This window comes from Rhinopithecus bieti, unplaced genomic scaffold (genome assembly GCF_001698545.2).
Source record: "Rhinopithecus bieti isolate Rb0 unplaced genomic scaffold, ASM169854v2 scaffold_13271, whole genome shotgun sequence".
In the NCBI taxonomy this organism is placed as follows: domain Eukaryota; kingdom Metazoa; phylum Chordata; class Mammalia; order Primates; family Cercopithecidae; genus Rhinopithecus; species Rhinopithecus bieti.
In genome coordinates, this window is record NW_016807521.1 from 392,537 (window position 1) to 413,016 (window position 20,480).

The window sequence follows — 20,480 nt, forward strand, 5'->3', positions numbered from 1 at the left end:
AGGCCCTAGTGCTGCCCTCCTGCCTCATGGACAATGAAATGTTTTGCTTATGTGCATCCACCAGAAAGTGCTCTGAAGGTGGTTGGGATCTGAGACAACCAGGACATAGGAGGAGCAGGAGGAGCAGGGGAGCTCCCAGTGCTGCCTGCCCTATTATCCTCTTTCCTGGGTGGCTTAAAGTCTCATTTTGGGGTAAGAGAAACTAATTTAAGACATGAGTAGGGAGGGTCTTAGTTCCTGCAAAGATCTCCTCAAACCATCAGGAAGTCCTATGGTTGGACCTGGCCTCTCCTGCAGAGCCCTGACCCTTGGCACTCAAGACATAGGAGAAGAAGGAAGCCGTCATGAAAGTGCAATGTGGAAGGACAAGGACCAGGGATAGGGCCCTGGGCTCTGGCTCCAGCTTATCAAAGAAAGGGATATTAAACACAGCTTCTCCTGCCATCTCTGTTTTGGCCAACGTGCCCAAATTGACCACAACAGCTGTTCTGTGTTTACACGCTCTGAAGTCAAAATCACTAGCCACATCCTCAGGCTACATGCTCTCCATAGTTCCCGGGAGGTGAGCAGTTTTAATACTGTGTGGACAGAAAGGGAAACTAGACTCAGAGTCTAAGCCAGTGACCCAAGGTCACACAGTCACTAAGCGAAGGTTCTGGATTCCCTTCAAGTCAATTTGACCCAAAAGTCAGTTCTTTGGGCCAGGCCACTGGAATGTTCTCTGATGAGACTTGCATGGGCAGTCTCACCCGCTGCTTTGCTTGATGTCCCAGGATAGCTCCTGTCTGCCCACTGCAGATTTCGCAGGCTCAGGCCTTGGAGCAGCATCACTCAGTGCAAGCTTGAAGCTGTGGGCAGATAGGTCAGGAGCTGCTCAGCCCCCCATTCTCTCACTTCCTATGAAGAAATTGGTGCAACCAAAGATGGCGGATGCACCCCAGAAGCATTCTCCAGGGGGAGACCTGTGCTTCCCTGGGGCGGTGGAGGGAGGGAGGGAGTAAGTGTTCAGGGCAGCCACTTGTCAGGGTGACAGTTATGCTGAGAGCACCTGGAGAATCTTCCTGGCTTGCAGTCACCTTCTCACTAGGTCCTCATGTGGTGGAGAGAGCGTGAGCTCTGGTCTCTTCCTTTTCTTTTTTTCTGAGACAGAGTCTCATTCTGTCGCCCAGGCTGGAGTACAATGGCATGATCCTGGCTCACTGCAACCTCCGCTTCCCGGGTTAAAGCAATTCTCATACCTTAGCCTCCCGAGTAGCTGGGATTACTGGCACCTGCCTCCACACCTGGCTAATTTTGTATTTTAGTAGAGATGGGGTTTCACCATGTTGGCCAGGCTGGTCTTGAACTCCTGACCTCAGGTGATCCTCCCGCCTTGGCCTCCCAAAGTTCTGGGATTACAGGCATGAGCCACTGTGCCCAGTCTGGACTCTTCCTTTTCGCATAAGAACAGTAATTCCGGCCGGGCGCGGTGGCTCAAGCCTGTAAGAACAGTAAGTCCATCCTAGAGGCTCTACCCTCACAACCGAATTACCTCCCAGTGACCCCACCTCCAACACCATCCCACAGGTGGGTTAGAGTTCAACATATGAATCTGGGTGTGAGAGGAACACAAGCATTCAGTCCATAGCAGAGCCCAATTATGTCTTTAATAGAATTCATACTAAGCTGCATTTTCAAATAAAATTTCCTATGCTTTTGACTCCATTAAAATAAAGATTCATGAACACAAAACAGTAAAATCAGTAAGCCAAACTCCACTCCTGCTGGCTAAATAATATTCCTCCATAAGAATTGGTTGTTGTTGGGACAATTTCTTGGATTTATTGCCTTTCCCGCTTGCTTCTGGCCAGCAGCAACCCCACAAGGCCTGCAGCAGCCAGCACGCCTGCTGCCACACTTACTGTCGTGACTGCATCAGTGACCTGCAGCAGAAGAGAAGGCAGAGCACACTCAGCATCAGGGCAGGACCACGATACATACACCAGGAAACTACAGCTCAGGAAAGACTGGTCTGGCCCAGTCCTCTTCATTTGAATCACAGAGGGAACAAATATTGGCTGGGAGAGGGGATGCCAAGAGGTCAGGCCACCCAGGAAAGAGGAGTGGAGATGTCTGCTGGGCACAGAACGAATGGAAGAACAAAGCCATAGGTGTCATATACACAGAGTCAAAGAAGGAAAACCAGATACACCCTGTGGGTATTAAAAGCATAAGAGACCGGGCGCCGTGGCTCACACCTGCAATCCAAACACCTTGGGAGGCCGAGATGGGCCGATCGCTTGAGCCCAGGAGTTCCAGACCAGCCTAGGCAACATGGTGAGACCCCATCTCTACAAAAAAATACAAAAAAAAAAAAAAAGGCTGAGAGTGGTGGTGCACACCTGTAGTCCCAGTTACTCAGGAGGCTGAGGCAGGAAGATCACTTGAACCCAGGAGGCGGAGGTTGCAGTGAACCAAGATTACACAACTGCATTCCAGCTTGGGTGACAGAGTGAGTCCCTGTCTTAAAAAATAATAATAATAATTCAAGGAAAAAGCATAATAAACCCCCAGAGTGTGGCTGTGGCAAGGACAGAGGGGCAGTGCCCAGATGTTCTAGGTCAGGGCTGGCCAACTGGGGCCCTTGAGGCAGATGTAAAATTGGGAAATCACCCCTGGGAACTCTCACTACCCAAGGCTTGAGGGCAGGGACCTCGCCTGGATGGGTCTCAATGTCCCAGGTGCTGATCCCACTGCCAGGCACAGAGTCAACACTCATAATTCATCTGCTGAATGAATGCTGGACTGTGAGGAGCGCTGAGGGTGTGCTGTAATAAATAAGATTGCCTCACTTATGTGCTGGCAGGAGATGGTTCTGCAGAAGGAAGAGGATACGCTGAAACAACCGTAGAGATGTGAGGCTGACCCCTGAGGGTCGGTGTGCTTGGCACAGCTTTTGGGAGCTAGCCAAGACAGCCTGCTGCGATCCTGTGGGTCCGCCCCTGCCTGCGCCACTGTCTCTGAGAGAGCAGCACTGGAGCGACTGGGGGAAACAACATGGGGTGGGGGGTAGGGGTGAAGACTGTGAGAATGGCTGCTTTCTAGATATCAGCACTGTGCTGGGAACTCTCCAGGCCCAGTATTTTTTTAATCTACCTGACAACCCTAGGAGGTAGTGATTCTAATTCCCACTTTCCAGAGGAGACTGAGGATGGACAGTGTAAAGAACTCATGCAAAGGCCAGGCGCAGTGGCTCACGCCTGCAATCCCAGCACTTTGGGAGGCTGAGGTGGGCAGATCATCTGAGGTCAAGAGTTCGAGACCAGCCTGGCCAACATAGTGAGACCCCCCCCCCCCGTCTCTTCTAAAAAAAAAAAAACAAAAATTAGCCAGGCATGGTGCCTATAATCACAGCTACCTGGGAGGCTGAGGCAGGAGAATTGCTTGGACCCAGGAGGCAGAGGTTGCAGTGAGCCAAGATCACGCCACTGCACTCCAGCCTTGGTGACAGAGTGAGACTACATCTCAAAAAAAAAAAAAAAGAAAGAAAGAAAAGCAAAAAAAAAAACTCACGCAAAGCCACACAGCTGACAAGTGAGTGACAAGGCTCAGATCTGCCTGACTTCCCAACAGGGGCACTTAAGCCCTTCACAGACAGGGAGGCAAATATTTAAACCAGCAACCAAACAGCAGATTTCTGTGGAGTATCAATGAATTTAAAGCATGTGAGTGACTGGGGAAAAGAAAGGGGAAAAAAGAACCATTTTATTCAAGTACACTCAGAATCATTTCCAAGTGTCAAAGATAAACAAAGCCAGACATAACTTAAAACAGATTTGATTCAGTCTCACTGACAGCAGGGAAAGAGCTGAGCTCCATTCCAGTTTGTGCAGAGGTGACTGACATTTTAAAAGGAGATGGAGGAGTAGGGAGACGGGTGAGCAAGGGCTCAGTAGAGTCAGGGAGATGAAATATTACAAAGGGTTAGTCCCTGAATACACGACGAGGCCAGCTGTGTCTGCTAGCTGGCAATGATCAAAGTTAGGATTCTACCCTCCCACAGAGATGGGGACAAAGGCTCTATCCTTCCTGATGATTATATTTCAAAGGACTGGATCTCAGGTCCTTGAGAAAGACGCTTCAGAGTTGTAAGAGATATACAGTCAGCCCTCCATATCCATGGATTCCACATTCATGGATCCAATCAATTGTGGATTGAAAACATTTAGAAAAAAAGTTTTTTAAAGAACAATAAAAAATAATACACATTTTAAAAATACAATATAACTATTTACATAGCATTTACATTGCACTGAGTATTATGAGTAATTATGAGTGGCTCGTGCCTGTAATCCTAAGCAGTTTGAGAGGCCAAGGCAGGTGGATCACTTGAGCCCAGGAGTTTGAGACCAGTCTGGGCAATGTGGTGAAACCCCATTGCTACAAAAAAGAAATACAAAAATTAGCCGGGTGTGGTGGCGTGTGCCTGTAGTCCCATCTGCTCAGGAGGCTGAGGTGGGAGGATACCCTGAGCCCAGGAAGGTCGAGGCTGCAATGAGCTGAGGTCACATATCAGTGGAGCACCTCTGCACTCCAGCCTGGGTGACAGAGTGAGATGCTGTCTCTAAAATAAAATAAGTACATGAGAGGATGTGCACAGGTTATATGCAAATATCACACCATTTTATACAAGGGACTTGAGCATCCATGGATTTTGGTGTCCTCAGGGGATCCTGGAATCAATCCCTCCCCCACCCATGGATACCAAGAGATGACTGTATGTATGTTTCAAAGCGACAGAGGAAGGATTCATAATTATAAGTCCTTTTTAATAAACACTCTAGGCCGGGCGCGGTGGCTCAAGCCTGTAATCTCAGCACTTGGGGAGGCTGAGATGGGCGGATCACAAGGTCAGGAGATCGAGACCATCCTGGCTAACACGGTGAAACCCCGTCTCCACTAAAAATACAAAAAAGTAGCCGGGGAGCGGCGTGGGGCGGGCGCCTGTAGTCCCAGCTACTCGGAGGCTAGAGGCAGGATGAATGGCGTAAACCCGGAAGGTGGAGCTTGCAGTGAGCTGATTATCTGGCCACTTCTCACTCCAGCGGCTCGGCGAGCAGAGCGGAGACTGAGCGTCTACAAGAAAAATAACATAAAATAAATAAAATAAAATAAATAAAATAAATAAATAAAAAATAAACACTCTAAGAAAGGGCCAGCGCCTCTGTCCAGTGTTGGTTAGAACAAACAATAAGTTCTCCTGGCAACAGAGAGCTTTCTTAGGCAGGCATTTATCATGGGGCTGGGGTCATCCTATGGACACAGTCTTATTTTGCTAGAAGCAGTGCTAGAGCTTGGTCATCTATTAGAGCAGGGGCTGGGTGGCATTGTGTGCCAAGAGTCCTGCAGTTCTCACAAGTCCACTTTCTTACAGAGCGAGAACTAGAGACAGACAGAGGAGGGTCTTTCCAGACACACAGAGTCAGATGAGAAGGAAGGAGGGAGAGGAAGAAAGAAAGGCAAGTTAACGGGTGACCTGCAGCAGATGAAGTTCAACAAGAGAGGCTCAAGGACAAGGGACAAACTAAATCAAAGAAAACTGCCTCCCTTGAGTCTTCCCCGTCAGCTTGAGTTCTGACCCCCTCAGAAGCACAGCAGAGGGCCAACCACTTCCTAAAATTGGGGTCTTCCAGATTGATTTCGTGGCTTCCGCATGGCCTATAGAAGAGCTTTTAGATGCATGATAAGGCAGCCCATCCCCAATCCCTTTTCGACACCCCTCCCATCCAGAGATAGGTCCATCCTCCTCAGCTCAACAGAGGGGAGACCCTGTCAGCACGGTTCCCACTGAGTACCAGAGCATGTCCCACCATGCCCCAGTGCCCAGCATGGCCTGGCACGCTCTCAGTTAATAGCCTGGCCTCCCTCCTGGGGTACTTGTTTCCAGAAGGTGTGGATTTTCCTTGCCCATCTCCCCTTTTTATCACCTCTCCTTCTCCTAAGAGTTAAATCCTTCCACGCCCTGAATCTGTGGTGCACAGGCTAAGGTGTAAACACTCCTAGACACCAGTAAGGGAGGATTCAAGAATGCATTGCTCCTAAACAGAGAAGGCTTCAGAAAGGAATGTGCAACCACGTCGAGGCTCCTGCCTCATCTGTCTGCTGCTTTAGAATGAGAATTCTAAAGTGAGATGGTTGTCATGGAACTATGCATTGACACACTCATTTGAATTGAAAAATTGTCAATTTTTTTCTGAATGTCAAAATAAGCCTGATTAGGCTGATTGGTTTGAAAATAACACCTGGCTTGACTGTTTAAACTACACGGAAGACATTTTTCCCTAACTGAAGGAGCTAAATGTGCAACTCCAAGATTGTGAAGAAAATACGTACACAAATATGTAATATGCAATATACCAAAATCCATCCTTTACAAATGTTTTACATTTATTATTTTTTTAAGTGTTTGATGTCATCTAAGAATGTATGAAGGGATGGATATGTGGTTTTTTAAGTTGTCTTGGACTGAGTGTGGTGGCGCACTCATGTAATCCCAAGGGAGGCCGAGTCAGGCGGATTGCTTGAGCCCAGGAGTTCAAGACCAGCCTGGACGACATGGCAAAAATCTCATCTCTACAGAAAAATACAAAAATTAGCCAGGCATGGTGGCACATTCCTGTCATCCCAGCCACTCAGGAGACTGAGGTGGGAGGATTGCTTGAGCCCGGGAGGTCGAGGCTGCAGTGAGCCATGATTGAACTCCACGTGATGTACTGCAGCTTGGGTGACAGAGTGAGACCCCATATTAAAAAAAAAAAGTTTGTGAGAGCCTGTATCCAAAAGTTGGCCAACTATGCCCCATGGGTCAAATCCAACCTGTGAACTATTTTTGTAAAAAATAAATAATACACTTGTTGGAAGACAGCCTTGCCTGTTCGTTTATATGTTGTCTGTGGCTGCTTTTGTGCTGCAAAGCTACGGCAGCAGGGTAATAAGAGAGACACCACCTGGCCCACAAAATCTAAGATATTTACTATCTGGCCCTTTACAGAAAAAAATTATCCAATATGACCTGGGCTTTTCCCCTTCCTGGCTCACGCTGTTCCCTCTGCCTACACTCCTTATTGCTCCCATTCCCTGGTAATCTCCAGCTCATTTTCTTTCAGATTAATCAACATAATTAAATCAGGCTGGGCTCGGCTGTTACCTCTTCTACAAAGCCTTCCTTGATCTGGGCCCTTGGAGAGAACACATGTAGGTTTAACTCCCCCCTCTTCACCATGGCTGACATGGACTAGAGACTCAATAACTAGGAGTTCAATGAATTTGGACAAGTTACTTAAGCATGGTGAGCCTCAGTTTCCCCATCTGTAAAGTGGGAATCATAAAGCCTGCCTCTAGGGCTGTGGAGGGCTGTTTCAGGCTGTGACTCCCTTCTGTGGCCACCCCCCCAACCCACTGCACTGGTCTACATTGCCAACTTGCCTATCTCCCCACCCTTGTCCCCACCCCAAATGTGACACCCTCAAGGGCAGGGGTTTCATATCTGCTATTTTGTCTTGCTCATGTCTATTTCCATCCCGCCCTGGCCCCAGCAGGGACCCAGCCTCTGGCAGCTGAGGGAGTGGCCTGGCTCCTGGGAAGGGGACGCAGGCTGAAGATGCACCTGGTCACTGCGGGAGACCCCATAGCGCAGCTGGTTCACGAAGTGCTCGCAGTTGTCACTGGTCAGCGAATAAGGCAACTCCTGCCCCACCAACTCCTCTGCCCGCTTGACGATTTTGTTGGAAGGCAGTGGCCTGTATCTGTCATCGTGTTTGTTATTGACCCTGTAGTTGTCTCTCCCAGCCACGGCAGACAGCAGTTCCTTCTTCACTATGGCTTTGTTGGTCAGGGCAGACAGGACACTGGCCGCACCAGCTCCAGCAATTTCACCTGTGCAAACAGTGAGTTCAGTCCTGGGCAGGGCCTGGGGGGCTCAGGGCTGGCTCCAAGCTCGGTGGAGCCAGCAGTGCTCCAAGCCAGCTCGGTGCCCCGAGCACCATCAAGAAGGAGGAGCTGGGGGGAGGGGAGAGGGATTGCATTGGGAGTTATACCTGATGTAAATGACGAGTTGATGGGTGCTGACGAGTTGATGGGTGCAGCACACCAACATGGCACAAGTATACATATGTAACAAACCTGCACATTATGCACATGAACCCTGGAACTTAAAGTATAATAAAATAAAATAAAATAAAATAAAAGGAGGAGCTGTGGAAGGACCTGTCCATCCTGCCTGGCCTCAAACTTGAAAACAGGGAAGACCCAAGCCTGGGTGACTTGGGAGAAGTCACCATGGGTCCCTAGGCTCTAGTTTCCTCATTTCTAAAGTAAATAACCTGAGCTCTAAAGGACCATGTGAGTTCAGATACACCTGAAAGAGTCAACAGTCAAGGCAGAGTGGTACAGGGCAAACAGAGCAGGCAAAAGAGCCCCAGGCCATAGTCCCAACTGCCTCTCACTAGCTTGTGGCTTAGAAAAAGTCACTCCAGGCCAGGTGCCTGTAATCTCAGTACTTTGGAAGGCTAAGGCAGGAGGAACACTTGAGGCCAGGAGTTGGAGACCAGCCTGCACCGTATACTAAAACTCCTGTCTCTAAAAATAAAATTTTAAAAATTAGCTGGTCATGGCAGCACATACCTGTAATTCTAGCTACTCCAGAGGCAAGGCTGGAGGATTGCTTTAGCGCAGAAATTACAGGCTGCAGTGAGCTGTGATTGTGCCACTACGCTCCAGCCTGGGCAGCAGAGTGACATCTTGTCTCCAAAAAGGTAGAGAAAAGAAAATGTCACTCCATTGCCCTGAGACGGTGCTGTGGGAGCTCCAGTAGGTGAGGGTGGCATTTTGAAACAACAGGAAAGGAAACAGCTGAACAAGACAGAAGCCTGTCCCGGGCATCCAGGGCCCCCAGGTTCTGGCCCTGGCTCTCTTACTGTGTGTCTTCAGAAAAAGCCCTTCTCATCTTGGGACCCTGGTTTCATCATTTTCAAATTAGAAGAACTAGGCCAGGGGATGTCCATGCCCTCCAGCTTTAAATTCTCCAATTGGCCTCTAAAAGGGACCCCAGCCTCCTGGGAAGCTGAAATGAAACAGAGGCAAAGTGACAGCACCCGGAACCCTCAGGGAGGGCCCGATGGACCCAGGGGTCTACAATGGACCCTGCTAGAAGCAGCCCAGCTTAAAAGAAAGCCTGTTGTCATGTCAGTTTCTGAACAGCCAGTTTATCTAACGACTAGCTTCTAAACTTAGGTGTGTATTCACACTTTCCTTTACTGATTTTTATTTTCTTTTCAAAATGACATTTAAACAAATGTCTTGGTCCCAGCTCACTCCAGCTACAGGAGCAGGAATAGGGGCCAGAAAGACCCTCTGCCAAGGAGAGAAACAGACGAGTCAGCACCCAGTCTTTCCTGGACGGACTGCAGATCCTAAAAAGAAGGGGAGCTGGAGGGAACAAGATTAATACAGGTATAAAAATATGTCACCAATAATTTATTCATTTTCATGAGAAAAATACACTGTCTCCTCCATCTCTACCCCTTTATATCCCCTAAGCCAATGTCTTGCCTTCTTGGCTTCTAAGATTCTGTTTTCTGCCCCATAGTTTTCCTATCTCTGCCCCTAGTCTTCCAACATCTCACCCCCTATTTCCACCTGTCAGTCTCCCCATGCCCCTCTCTTCCCCCTCTTCCTCTCACTCTCCCATTCCTGCCCCTCAGTCTCTCAGTTCTGGGATGCGGTTCTTCCTTCTCCCCAATAGATAGCACCCTTTCCTGTATTGCTGGTGAGGTACTTTGGACAACAGTTTGCCAGTTTCTTATTAAACTAAATATTCACTTACCATATGACCCTACAATCCCACTCCTAGGTACATATCCAGAAGAAATAAAAATCTGTGTTCACACATACAAAAAAAAACACATGCATGGGAATATTTATAGTGGCTCTAATGATTATTGTCAAAAACTGAAAATCACCCAAGTGTCATTCAGCTGGTGAATGAATAAATAAATGGTGGTATATCCATACAATGGAATACTATTCAGCAATAAAAAGGAACAAAGTACTAACACATGCTACAACATACATCAATCTTAAATGCATTAAGTTAAAGTAATTGGACACAAAAGGCTCCATTCTGTATGGTTTCAGTTATGTGACATTCTGGAAAAAGCAAAACTACAGGGACAGAGAAAAGATCATAGCTTGCCAGGAACTGGAGGTGTGAGCATATATATGGGTGTTGACAACAAAGGGCATGGGAGAATTTTCGCGGGATGAGGTGTAGTGTTCCCCAGTTTTCCCCCACTTTCTTTCTTTGTCCTGACTAACACAGAATGCCTTGACACTCTGTGACCCGACTAGCTATGTGTTGCCCTCTGCAGGCTTGAACCCAAGCTGGAGCCTCTAACATTCATTCCCTGGCGTGGATAAAGTGGTTTAGGTTGTTGCATGAAACGCTGAAAGAGCAATGTGTTGCTAAGCACGTAGAAACTAATCCCAGCTTTGAACCAAATTATTGAAACCCTTTTGTGAACCTCATAACCCAACCCCCTTGTTCTGGACATTCCTGGGAAGAACATCTACTGTCCTGCTGTCCAATTAGAGGACACTTCAGCCCTCTGCACATAAGTTCGCCTAATAAATGCTTTGGACTGATCAGCCTGGCATTTAGTGCTTCTTTCTTTGGAATGGCCCCATCTCAGGATTTTTGGGGGCAGTCCCCTGAAGAAACTCCCCTGACACCACTTTTCGGGCCACTCCAACCATGGGTTCAGCTGAACAGAGAACATTAGGGAATTATTTTATAACTAGATTATGGTAATGGTTACATAGTCATATGCATTTGTCAAAACTCATAGAATTGCATACTAAAAAGGATAAATTTTACTATTTGTAACTTATTCTTAAATAAGTCTAATTTTTTAAAAACTAAACACATGCACACACCTAAAGAGAAACTAAAATGGAGGCCATAGTTTGAATAGTCCTAGACCACTCATAATCATGTAACGAAAAACTTAAAATTCTTCTGATTGCCCCAAAATGCTAGCTGTAACCATAAATAAAACTTAAGCTATCCTCATGTCAACATTGTGGACTTATGCTCTGCTTTCTTTAGGAGCCCAATAGACAGAGAAAGTCAATATTTTTTTAATTTTACTTGGAGAAGTCAACAGTATACTTGGATAGTATTATTGAGGCTCCCTTATACTTTTCACAAGTTTTACATAAAAATTTAAAACCCCTGAAATTTCCCAGAAATGCAGTATGTAGATGATTTGTTTCTGTGTTCCTCATCTAAAGAGGACTCAGAAATTTACTCAACATATCTCTTTTTTTTTTTTTTTTTTTTGAGGCGGAGTCTCGCTCTGTCGCCCAGGCTGGAGTGCAGTGGCCGGATCTCAGCTCACTGCAAGCTCCGCCTCCTGGGTTTACGCCATTCTCCTGCCTCAGCCTCCTGAGTAGCTGGGACTACAGGCGCCCGCCACCTCGCCCAGCTAGTTTTTTGTATTTTTTAGTAGAGACGGGGTTTCACCGGGTTAGCCAGGATGGTCTCGATCTCCTGACCTCGTGATCCGCCCGTCTCGGCCTCCCAAAGTGCTGGGATTACAGGCTTGAGCCACCGCGCCCGGCAACATATCTCTTATAACAACTAGCCTATAAGGGGTATAAGACCTCTCAAGATAAGCTTCAACTTTCATAAGAGATGGTTTGTTATCTAGGTCATAATTTATCTAAAAAAGGAATATTTCTGTGCCCAGAAAGAATAAATAATATCCAAATTTTCCTTGATCTGTAACTGAAAGACAACTCAGAGGACTCCTCAGGCTTGCAGGATATTGCAAGTCCTGGAACCCAAGTTATTCTTTATTGGCCTCTCCACTCTTTTTTTTGTGTATGCCAGAAGGCTTGTGGAGAGTATTAACAGTAGCCTGTTTAGAATAGTGACACACTGGGAACATGCCTGATATAGTTTGGCTGTGTCCCTACCCAAAATCTCATCTTGAATTGTAATCCCCACATGTCAACAGCGGGACCAGGTAGAGGTAATGGGATCATGGGGGCGGTTTCCCTCATGCTGTTCTAATGATAGTAAGTGAATCTCATGAGATCTGATGGTTTGTTTTGTTTTGTTTTGTTTGAGAAAAGAGTCTCGCTCTGTCACCCAGACTGGAGTGCAATGGTGCAATCTTGGCTTACTGAAACCTCTGCCTCCCGGGTTCAAGTGATTCTCATGACTCAGCCTCCCAAGTAGCTGGGACTACAGGCATGTACCACCACACTCAGCTAAGTTTTGAATTTTTTTTTAGTAGAGATGGGGTTTTGCCATGTTGGCCAGGCTGGTCCTGAACTCCTGACCACAAGTGATTCACCCACCTTGGTCTCCCAAAGTGCTGAGATTATAGGCGTGAACCACTGTGCCCAGCCATCTCCACTCTATTAACTAACCAAAAATAGCACTAAGGAACTTCTTCCATGGTAAATAAAACATGAGAAAACTTTACTGAACTTAAACAGACTTTACAGAATCCTTTCACACTAGGACTACCCAACTATTCTGAGCCCTCTACATGTTTGTTTGTGAATGCAACAATCAGGCTTTTCTCACCCAAAAACGTCAAGGAAGAAGTAGACCTATAGCCTATTATAGCCTGTAATTGGACCTAGTAACCAGGGCATATCCAAATTGTTTAAAGTCACATGTCAACATGACCTCACAGTTTCGCCACTCAGATACAAATAAGTAAGTTTATGCAGCACTGCTACCTTAAAAGGATGTAAGTCTGTAGTCAATCACAACAGAAAACAATGTACTTCTTCATTTATGTAACTTTGTAAACTGAGCTATAATTGCTGTGAATCAAGCTTCTTGTCATTTTAGTTCAAAGTCTCTGGATTCGACCGGGCGCGGTGGCTCAAGCCTGTAATCCCAGCACTTTGGGAGGTTGAGACGGGGGGATCACGAGGTCACAAGATCAAGACCATCCTGGCTAACATGGTGAAACCCCATCTCTACTAAAAAATACAAAAATCTAGCCGGGCGCGGTGGCAGGCGCCTGTAGTCCCAGCTACTCGGGAGGCTGAGGCAGGAGAATGGTGTAAACCCGGGAGGCGGGCTTGCAGTGAGCTGAGATCCAGCCACTGCACTCCAGCCTGGGCGACAGAGCGAGACTCCGTCTCAAAAAAAAAAAAAAAAAAAAAAAAAAAAAAGCCTCTGGATTCAAAAACTGTTCTTTTGTATGTGCAACAAGCCTTTTAAATTTCTCTAACTTGATTTGATTTCATTTATATACACATCTATATATAGACATATATGTGTATATATACATATATAAGTATCAATATTTCTATAACTCTTGAAAAGAGTTGCATATATATCTACATATATAGATGTTCTGCGTTTCACTTCCTTGGTGACCCAGTCCAAGTCTGTATGTGTATATATACATATCTTCCTATTAGTCATATTGATAATACGTGTTATGCACTGTATTCTCTCAAAAGTCTTAAATATTTGTCAGCAGTCACTGACTCATCATGACAATCTCTGTAAGAATTAAGTCCGGGCCGGGCGTGGTGGTTCACGCCTGTAATCCCAACACTTTGGGAGGTTAAGGTGGGTGGATCACGAAGTCAAGAGATTGAGACCATCCTAGCCGAAATGGTGAAACCTCATCTCTACTAAAAATACAAAAAATTAGCTAGGCATGGTGGCAGGTACCTGTAGTCCCAGCTACTTGGGAGGCTGAGGCAGGAGAATCACTTGAACCCGGGAGGCAGAGGTTGCAGTGAACTGAGATTGCGCCACTGCACTCTAGCCTGGTGACAGAGCGAGACTCCGTCTCAAAAAAAAAAAAAAAAAAAAAAAAGAGTTAAATCTGTATGTGTACATATACACATAGAAACTTGGGCTGGGTCACAGGGAAAGTGAAACTCAGAGCATCTATATATGTAGATATATATACATCTATGTGTGTATATATAGATGTGTATAATGTGTATATATACACCTGCTCTACAACTATTTTAATGGCTGCATAGCATTCCATTATACGCAGGTATATCTATTTTACTTGACCAATCCCCTGATGTCTTGCACTTGAGTAGTTTCCAGTATTTTGGCATTTTCTTTGATGCCACGATGCTTCAGATGGAAAGGGAGGTTGCTTTAGCCCCTGGCCAGGCCCTGCACCAGTGTTTTCCTGTACCTTCCTTCATTTCATCCCTCCATGAGGTGGGACATAGGGATTCTCATCCCTGCTCTGTAGAAGGTGGAGCTGAACTTAGTGATGTGAATACGCATGCTCAAGGCACACAGTCTGTAAGCAGAGGAGTCACAATTCCAAACTGGTTCTGTTGGGCTGGGAGGCCTACGCGCTCCTTCCTTTGTACGATGCGCTCAGTTGTAAGCTATCTGAAGGAAGTAACTGCTTCTTACCCTGGCTTGTACCTCCAGAACAACAAATACATAGGAGATCCCATGGAGGGATGCTCACCAAGCACAATGAGTTGGTCAGACTGAACCCCACTCTATAATGGAGTAAAGGTCAATAGTCTCTCCACCAACTTACTGCAAAAGAAGAATAGCAGTTGTTACATCTAGCAGGAAAAAGCACAATTCATTCAGCATTATGTATTGAGTGCCTACTCTGCTAGACCCTGAAGTGAGGACAAGCACATAATTGTGCATCTCTTCACATTCTTGATCTCAACCCTTGTGCTTAAAAAGAGAACCCATCCTTACTGGGGGGAGCCAGATGGACCACAAAGCCATGTCCCACGTAGATGGCCCAGTGCTCATAGCCAAAGCGAGAAATCTCAATCAGGTCTCCAGGTCTCAGTGTTCGTCTTGGTCTAGGCTGCAACAGAAAAACCAGAAACAGGCAGAGGTAAGTCATCTGCAGGAAACATTCTAGGGCCTGACCTGCAAGGAGCCCCAGCCCAGCCTGCAGATTCCCTCTGCTCATCACCTGCAGGAAACAGGAGGGAAGGAGCACTGCTCACATGTGTAGGAAGCACCTTCATTTACTGGGGTTGCAGGACTGAAAAAGTGCTCTTCAGGGGACAAGGAGGAGATGAAGAGAGTATCTTTAAGGGAGATTTTCGGCCGGGCGCGGTGGCTCAAGCCTGTAATCCCAGCACTTTGGGAGGCCGAGACGGGCGGATCATGAGGTCAGGAGATCGAGACCATCCTGGCTAATACGGTGAAACCCTGTCTCTACTTAAAAATACAAAAAAACTAGCCGGGCGACGAGGCGGGCGCCTGTAGTCCCAGCTACTCGGGAGGCTGAGACAGGAGAATGGCGTGAACCCGGGAGGCGGAGCTTGCAGTGAGCTGAGAGCCGGCCACTGCACTCCAGCCTGGGTGGCAGAGCAAGACTCCGTCTCAAAAAAAAAAAAAAGAAAAAAAGGGAGATTTTCATGAATGTGCAGCACAGGATGGAGTAATGTGCCCAGGCTGAATGTGAGTGCATTTTACGCACAGAGTATGTTTTTGTCAGCAAGTGACTGCATGATTCCCAAGGAAGCCTAAAATGCCTCTTTAAGGGCCACCTGCCATGAGCCTGAGCCCAAGTGATTCCTACGAGTTCTAGAGCTCTGACTTGCAACGCCCAACATGTCAGAGGCAGGCGGACACTTGACCCACATGACACACCGCTCCTTTGGGTGAAAACTATCACTACCCCCACTTGACAATGAGCACATGGAGTCTCAGGAAGGTTAGGTAACTTGCCCAGTAAGTAGAAGAGCAGCAATGAAGGGTAGGGCTGAAAGTTTCCAACATTAATGCCTTTAACCATCCCAGAATGTCCTAGGCAAGCCCAGGGCAGCTGAAGTCTGAGCTCAGGCTAAAATTAAAGCAAGGGATGGCAGGGTGTGGTTGGAGTTGGTGGTAGGGCAGTGCCCCTCTGGAGGGTGCATGGGTGGGAGGAATGTTGCCCTGGCCACACCCAGAATGGCAGCTGGCAGACAGCCCTTGCCACAAGAGTTCTGTTTCCAGTATGCTATGGTGCCAGCCAGCACCCCTCCTCCCCCTAACTCAGTTGAGCCAGGCCACAAAGGAATTGAACTGCTGCTGAGGGCGGCGAGAGTGCCAGTCAACTCAGAATCTGGTGGGGAGCTAGAGTTAAAAGTAAAGCCTTTCATTTGAAGCAACTTGGATGGAACTGGAACTCAGGAATGGAAAACCAAACATCGTATGTTCTCACTCATGAGTAGGAGCTAAGCTATGAGGACGCAAAGGCATAATAATCATACAACAGACTCTGGGGACTCAGGGAAAAGGGTGGGAGTGGGTGAGGAATAAAAGACTACACACTGGGGCTCACGCCTGTAATCCCAGCACTTTGAGAGGCCAAAGTGGGCGGATTGCCTGAGGTCAGAAGTTCGAGACCAGCCTGGCCAACATGGTGAAACCCCATCTCTACTAAAAATACTAAAATTAGCTAGGTATAGTGGCAGGCACCTGTAGTCCCACCTACTTGGGAGGCTGAGGCACGAGAATTGCTTGAACCCGGGAGGCAGGAGTTGCAGTGAGCAGAGATCGTGCCCCTGCACTCCAGCCTGGGCGACAGAGTGAAACTCCATCTCAAAAAAAAAAAAAAAAAAAACAAAAAACAAAGACTACACATTGGTCAGATAATGGGTACACCAAAATCTCAGAAATCACCACTAAAGTACTCATTTATGTAACCAAATACCACATATTCCCCCCAAAAAATCTTGAAATTAAAAAAAAAAGTAAAGCCTTTGACTAGAGGGGTCAAGAGTCAACTTGACCAAATAAGGGACAATTTGAGCATCAAAAATAATAATAATAATAACTGTACACAGACTGAAACACATCAAATATGTTAAAACCCATGTGTTCATAAGAATATATTTTAAAAACAGTAGGCATCTTTGGAGGACAGAAAAGAATCACCGTATTATTCCAATAGCTGGTAAATAAAGGAAAAGATTCAAGCATTTCCTAACTGAATTGTCCTCAGGGAATGCAATTCAAAACTACAACAAACCCATATTTGTAAGGTAGCCATATATGTATGCAAAACATAGAAAATATTTGAAAGAATACACACCAAGCTGTACCAAGGGGAAAGGCTGTACAGATGGGAAAGATGGTCAAAGTGGACAGTAGCTTTTATACTAATCATTTTTGGTTTTGGCTTTTGGCTTTTTTTGACACGTGATCTCACTTTGTCACCCAGGCTAGAATGCAGTGACACTATCACAGCTCACTGCAGGAAGCCTCAACCTTCCCAGCTCAAGTGATCCTCCCACCTCAGCCTCCCAAGTAGCTAGGACTATAAGCACGTACCATTATCCCTGGCTAATTTTAATATTTTCTGTAGAGATGGGATCTCACTATGCTGCCCAGGCTAAAGTTTTGGTTTTTCAAATAAGGTGAATGTGTTCACATATTCCTCCTGAAATAAAATACATTCGTTCTTTTTTAAGTTGAAGCTTTAGAGTCAGACCCTCATAAGTTCAAATTCCCTCTCTGCCTTTTGGGCAGCCCCCTCTCTAATACTTACCAGAATATCATTCCCCCCATCTGTGAAGTTGGCAGTATTATGCCTACTTCATAGGATTGCTTATTAACTACCTGGTGTGGATTAAATAAGTGTTTAGCGTGGTATCTGGACCCTGAGCACTCGGGAAATGTGGCTGCTATTGGGCCTGAAGGAAGAAGGAACCTAAGAAGGGATTGGAGGGAAGGAGGGAATGTAGAGGAACTGGCCCTGCCTGGAGGCAAGGGAGACAGAGCCCTTTCTGACAGCCCCCATCACCACCCACACAGATGGAGCCCTTTCCCTGGACCCTCCCTCCCCAGCTTATCCCACCCACTGAGAATGGGGTGACGGAGGAGGTGGCCTGTGTGGTGAACCAAGGGTTGCTCTCCCTGAGCCCACCATTCCTGCCTTCAGGAGGCTTAGCGGAGCCACTGGGAGTGTGGCCAGAGGAGGGCTTGGAAAAGCATAAATCCAAATTTGGCTCAGTAGAACCAGACCCCATGCAGTAACTGAGGCTGGGGACCCTCCGGGCTCATAACCCAGTGCCATGGTTCCTTCCCACGGTGTCTGAAAGAGCCAGACCCCCAGACCTCAGCGTGTGCCCATGTGCCCTCCATGCCAGAGCTGTAGACCAACAAGGAGAACACACATAGTCACCACTAACAGGGTGGTTGTTCCTCAAATCAAAGCTTTAAAACCCTTTCTGGGAACTTACCAAAGCCATCCTTCCTTCAAGATGGTGTCTTGTGTGTTGCTGACTCTGTGTCCAGCTTTAAATTAGCTCTGAGTTTCGTTTTCCCTGTGACCCAGCCCATATACAACTACTTCAGAACATAGACCAAGGTTCATGTAAAATTTTCCGTCTTTAAACGGGGCAGAGCACATATCAAGTAGGCAAGGGAGCATGAAAATCAGTCAGAGAAAAGAGGAATCAGAGCTCAGGGTATAGATTGAGAAGGACTTAGTGGCAGTGTGGTCAGGGGCAGAGCTGACAATCACCAGGTTTCAGGTGGAACAAGCAAGATCCAGTGGTTGTGGGGGCAAGGCAGGATGTAGAGACAGAGACCACGGGGGAAATTTTCAAAAAGGAGAGAGGAGCCCCAGAGAGACTGAGACTCAGGCCTCCGAATTGGGAATGATGGTTGCTAGGAGAGGCGGACATTTCCACCAACCTCAAACCCCATGGCCCTAGACAAATCATGTTATTGGAGGCACATTCCTCTACCCTGGAAACAGAGTGAGGCTGCTAGGACAGCAGTTTGGAAACCACTCCTCTTTCTGCCTCTCACCCACAGTTCAGAAACACTCATTCCGCACCAAATGGAAACAAAACCCATTACTGGGTGTGTAGAGGTTGCTGCTTTGAGGCACCTGCATGCTTATGCTACCCAAGCTCCAAATAAGTATCTCTTCTGACATCTGCATATAGTTGTCCGGTCCTGAGCAAACTGGACAGGAAGGGGTGGGTGGGGCTGGGGGGAGCTGAGCATCCTCACTGCGGGGCATGGGGCAAGGACCATTAAGTTACTTTCTTCAGGCTATAAACAAACAAACAAAGAGCTTTACTGTGGGGATGCAGATGGACTGGAGCCAGAACTGGAAACCTCTTTGAGAGCCACAGCAGCTCTGCATGACCAGCTACTCCCTCAGCCCACACGGTCTTGCTCCCGTGGAGACGGCCTCTCTCAGCACCTCCACTCCATTCTCCTCTGGGTTGCAGTGGGACAATCTTCAAAGTATTCCTTCTGAGGGAGACAGTGGGGTTGGCTTGGCTAACTATCTCCTGCACCATTGTCCAGAGCCCTCTGGGCCGGTCCCACTTGGGCTTGTTCATCATCTTTTTAGGGGTGGACCTCCAGTCCGGCAATCTCAGTTCATCCTATGCCTGCCCTCCCCTTGCAACCACATCACACCCCTGTTTCCCTGGGCAGGAGGACTTCCACATGCGGTCCGCTGAAGGGATCTCAGGAGGGTTGGCACAATGACCAGCCAGACCGTGCAGGGTGGAGTTGGGAAGGAACATCACTGGACTCATGCTGGCGCTTGGGGCTTTTCACCAAATCCAAGCTGTTCAGAGTGTCAGGAAATTATGACCAGGAGCCATAGGAAAGGAGAGTCTGCAAATCAAGGGCCGGTGGACTGAGAATTCGCTGTCTCCCTACTGTTTATGATGAGCAGGAAAGGTGTCAAAGTTCTACTAACAGAGAACGGGGTAGGGCAGGTCACACCCAGCCAGATGGTGAGCTCTAGGCCTACAGAAGCTTGGAACACTTACATTTTTGTTCACATATACACTCTCTATATTTGTTTAATTGTATAAAAGGCTATAAAAGGAAAGATAAGCCTTCATTCTCCCCACCTCCAGCCTCCAGCAACCCAGCTCCCCTTTCTAGAGGCAATGTTATCTTTCTGTGTATATGCCAGGAATATCTTGGGCTACATATAATTTTAATGGGCTTTGGCCAGGCACAGTGGCTGATGCCCGTAATCCCAGCACTTTGGGAGGCCAAGGCGGGTGAATCACTTGAGGTCAGAAGTTGGAGACCAGCCTGGCCAACATGGTGAAACCCCATCTCTACTAAAAATACAAAAATTAGCTGGGCCTGGTGGCGTGTGCCTGTAGTCCCAGCTGCTTGGGAGGCTGAGGCACGAGAATCGCTTGAACCTGGAAGGTGGAGGGTGCAGTGACTCGAGATCATGCCACTGCACTCCAGCCTGGGTGACAGAGCAAGACTATGTCCCAGAATAAATAAATAAATAAATAAATAAATAAATAAATAAATAAGGGTTTTATTGAATCTTATATCCGTATAGAAGAATACTTGCAACGTAAGTGTAAAACACTAGAAATAGTAACAAAACACTCAGATATCAGTAAACCTAGTTGAAGAAATAGGAAATAACCAGTTTCTTTTTTTTTTTTTTTTTTTTTTTTTT

General features: G+C 46.9%; 1 protein-coding gene across 1 annotated transcript; it reads right to left on the reverse strand.

The window, feature by feature from the left end:
• Window positions 1–1,624: 1,624 nt before the first annotated feature.
• PLAAT2 (phospholipase A and acyltransferase 2) lies at window positions 1,625–18,326 on the reverse strand. Its single transcript, XM_017882635.1, has 4 exons — window positions 18,259–18,326; window positions 14,771–14,885; window positions 7,646–7,914; window positions 1,625–1,922 (listed from the first exon to the last, which is right to left on the reverse strand). Exons 1-4 carry the CDS (start codon window positions 18,265–18,267, stop codon window positions 1,821–1,823), a joined length of 495 nt encoding a protein of 164 aa, XP_017738124.1. The 5' UTR covers window positions 18,268–18,326; the 3' UTR covers window positions 1,625–1,820.
• Window positions 18,327–20,480: the final 2,154 nt, after the last annotated feature.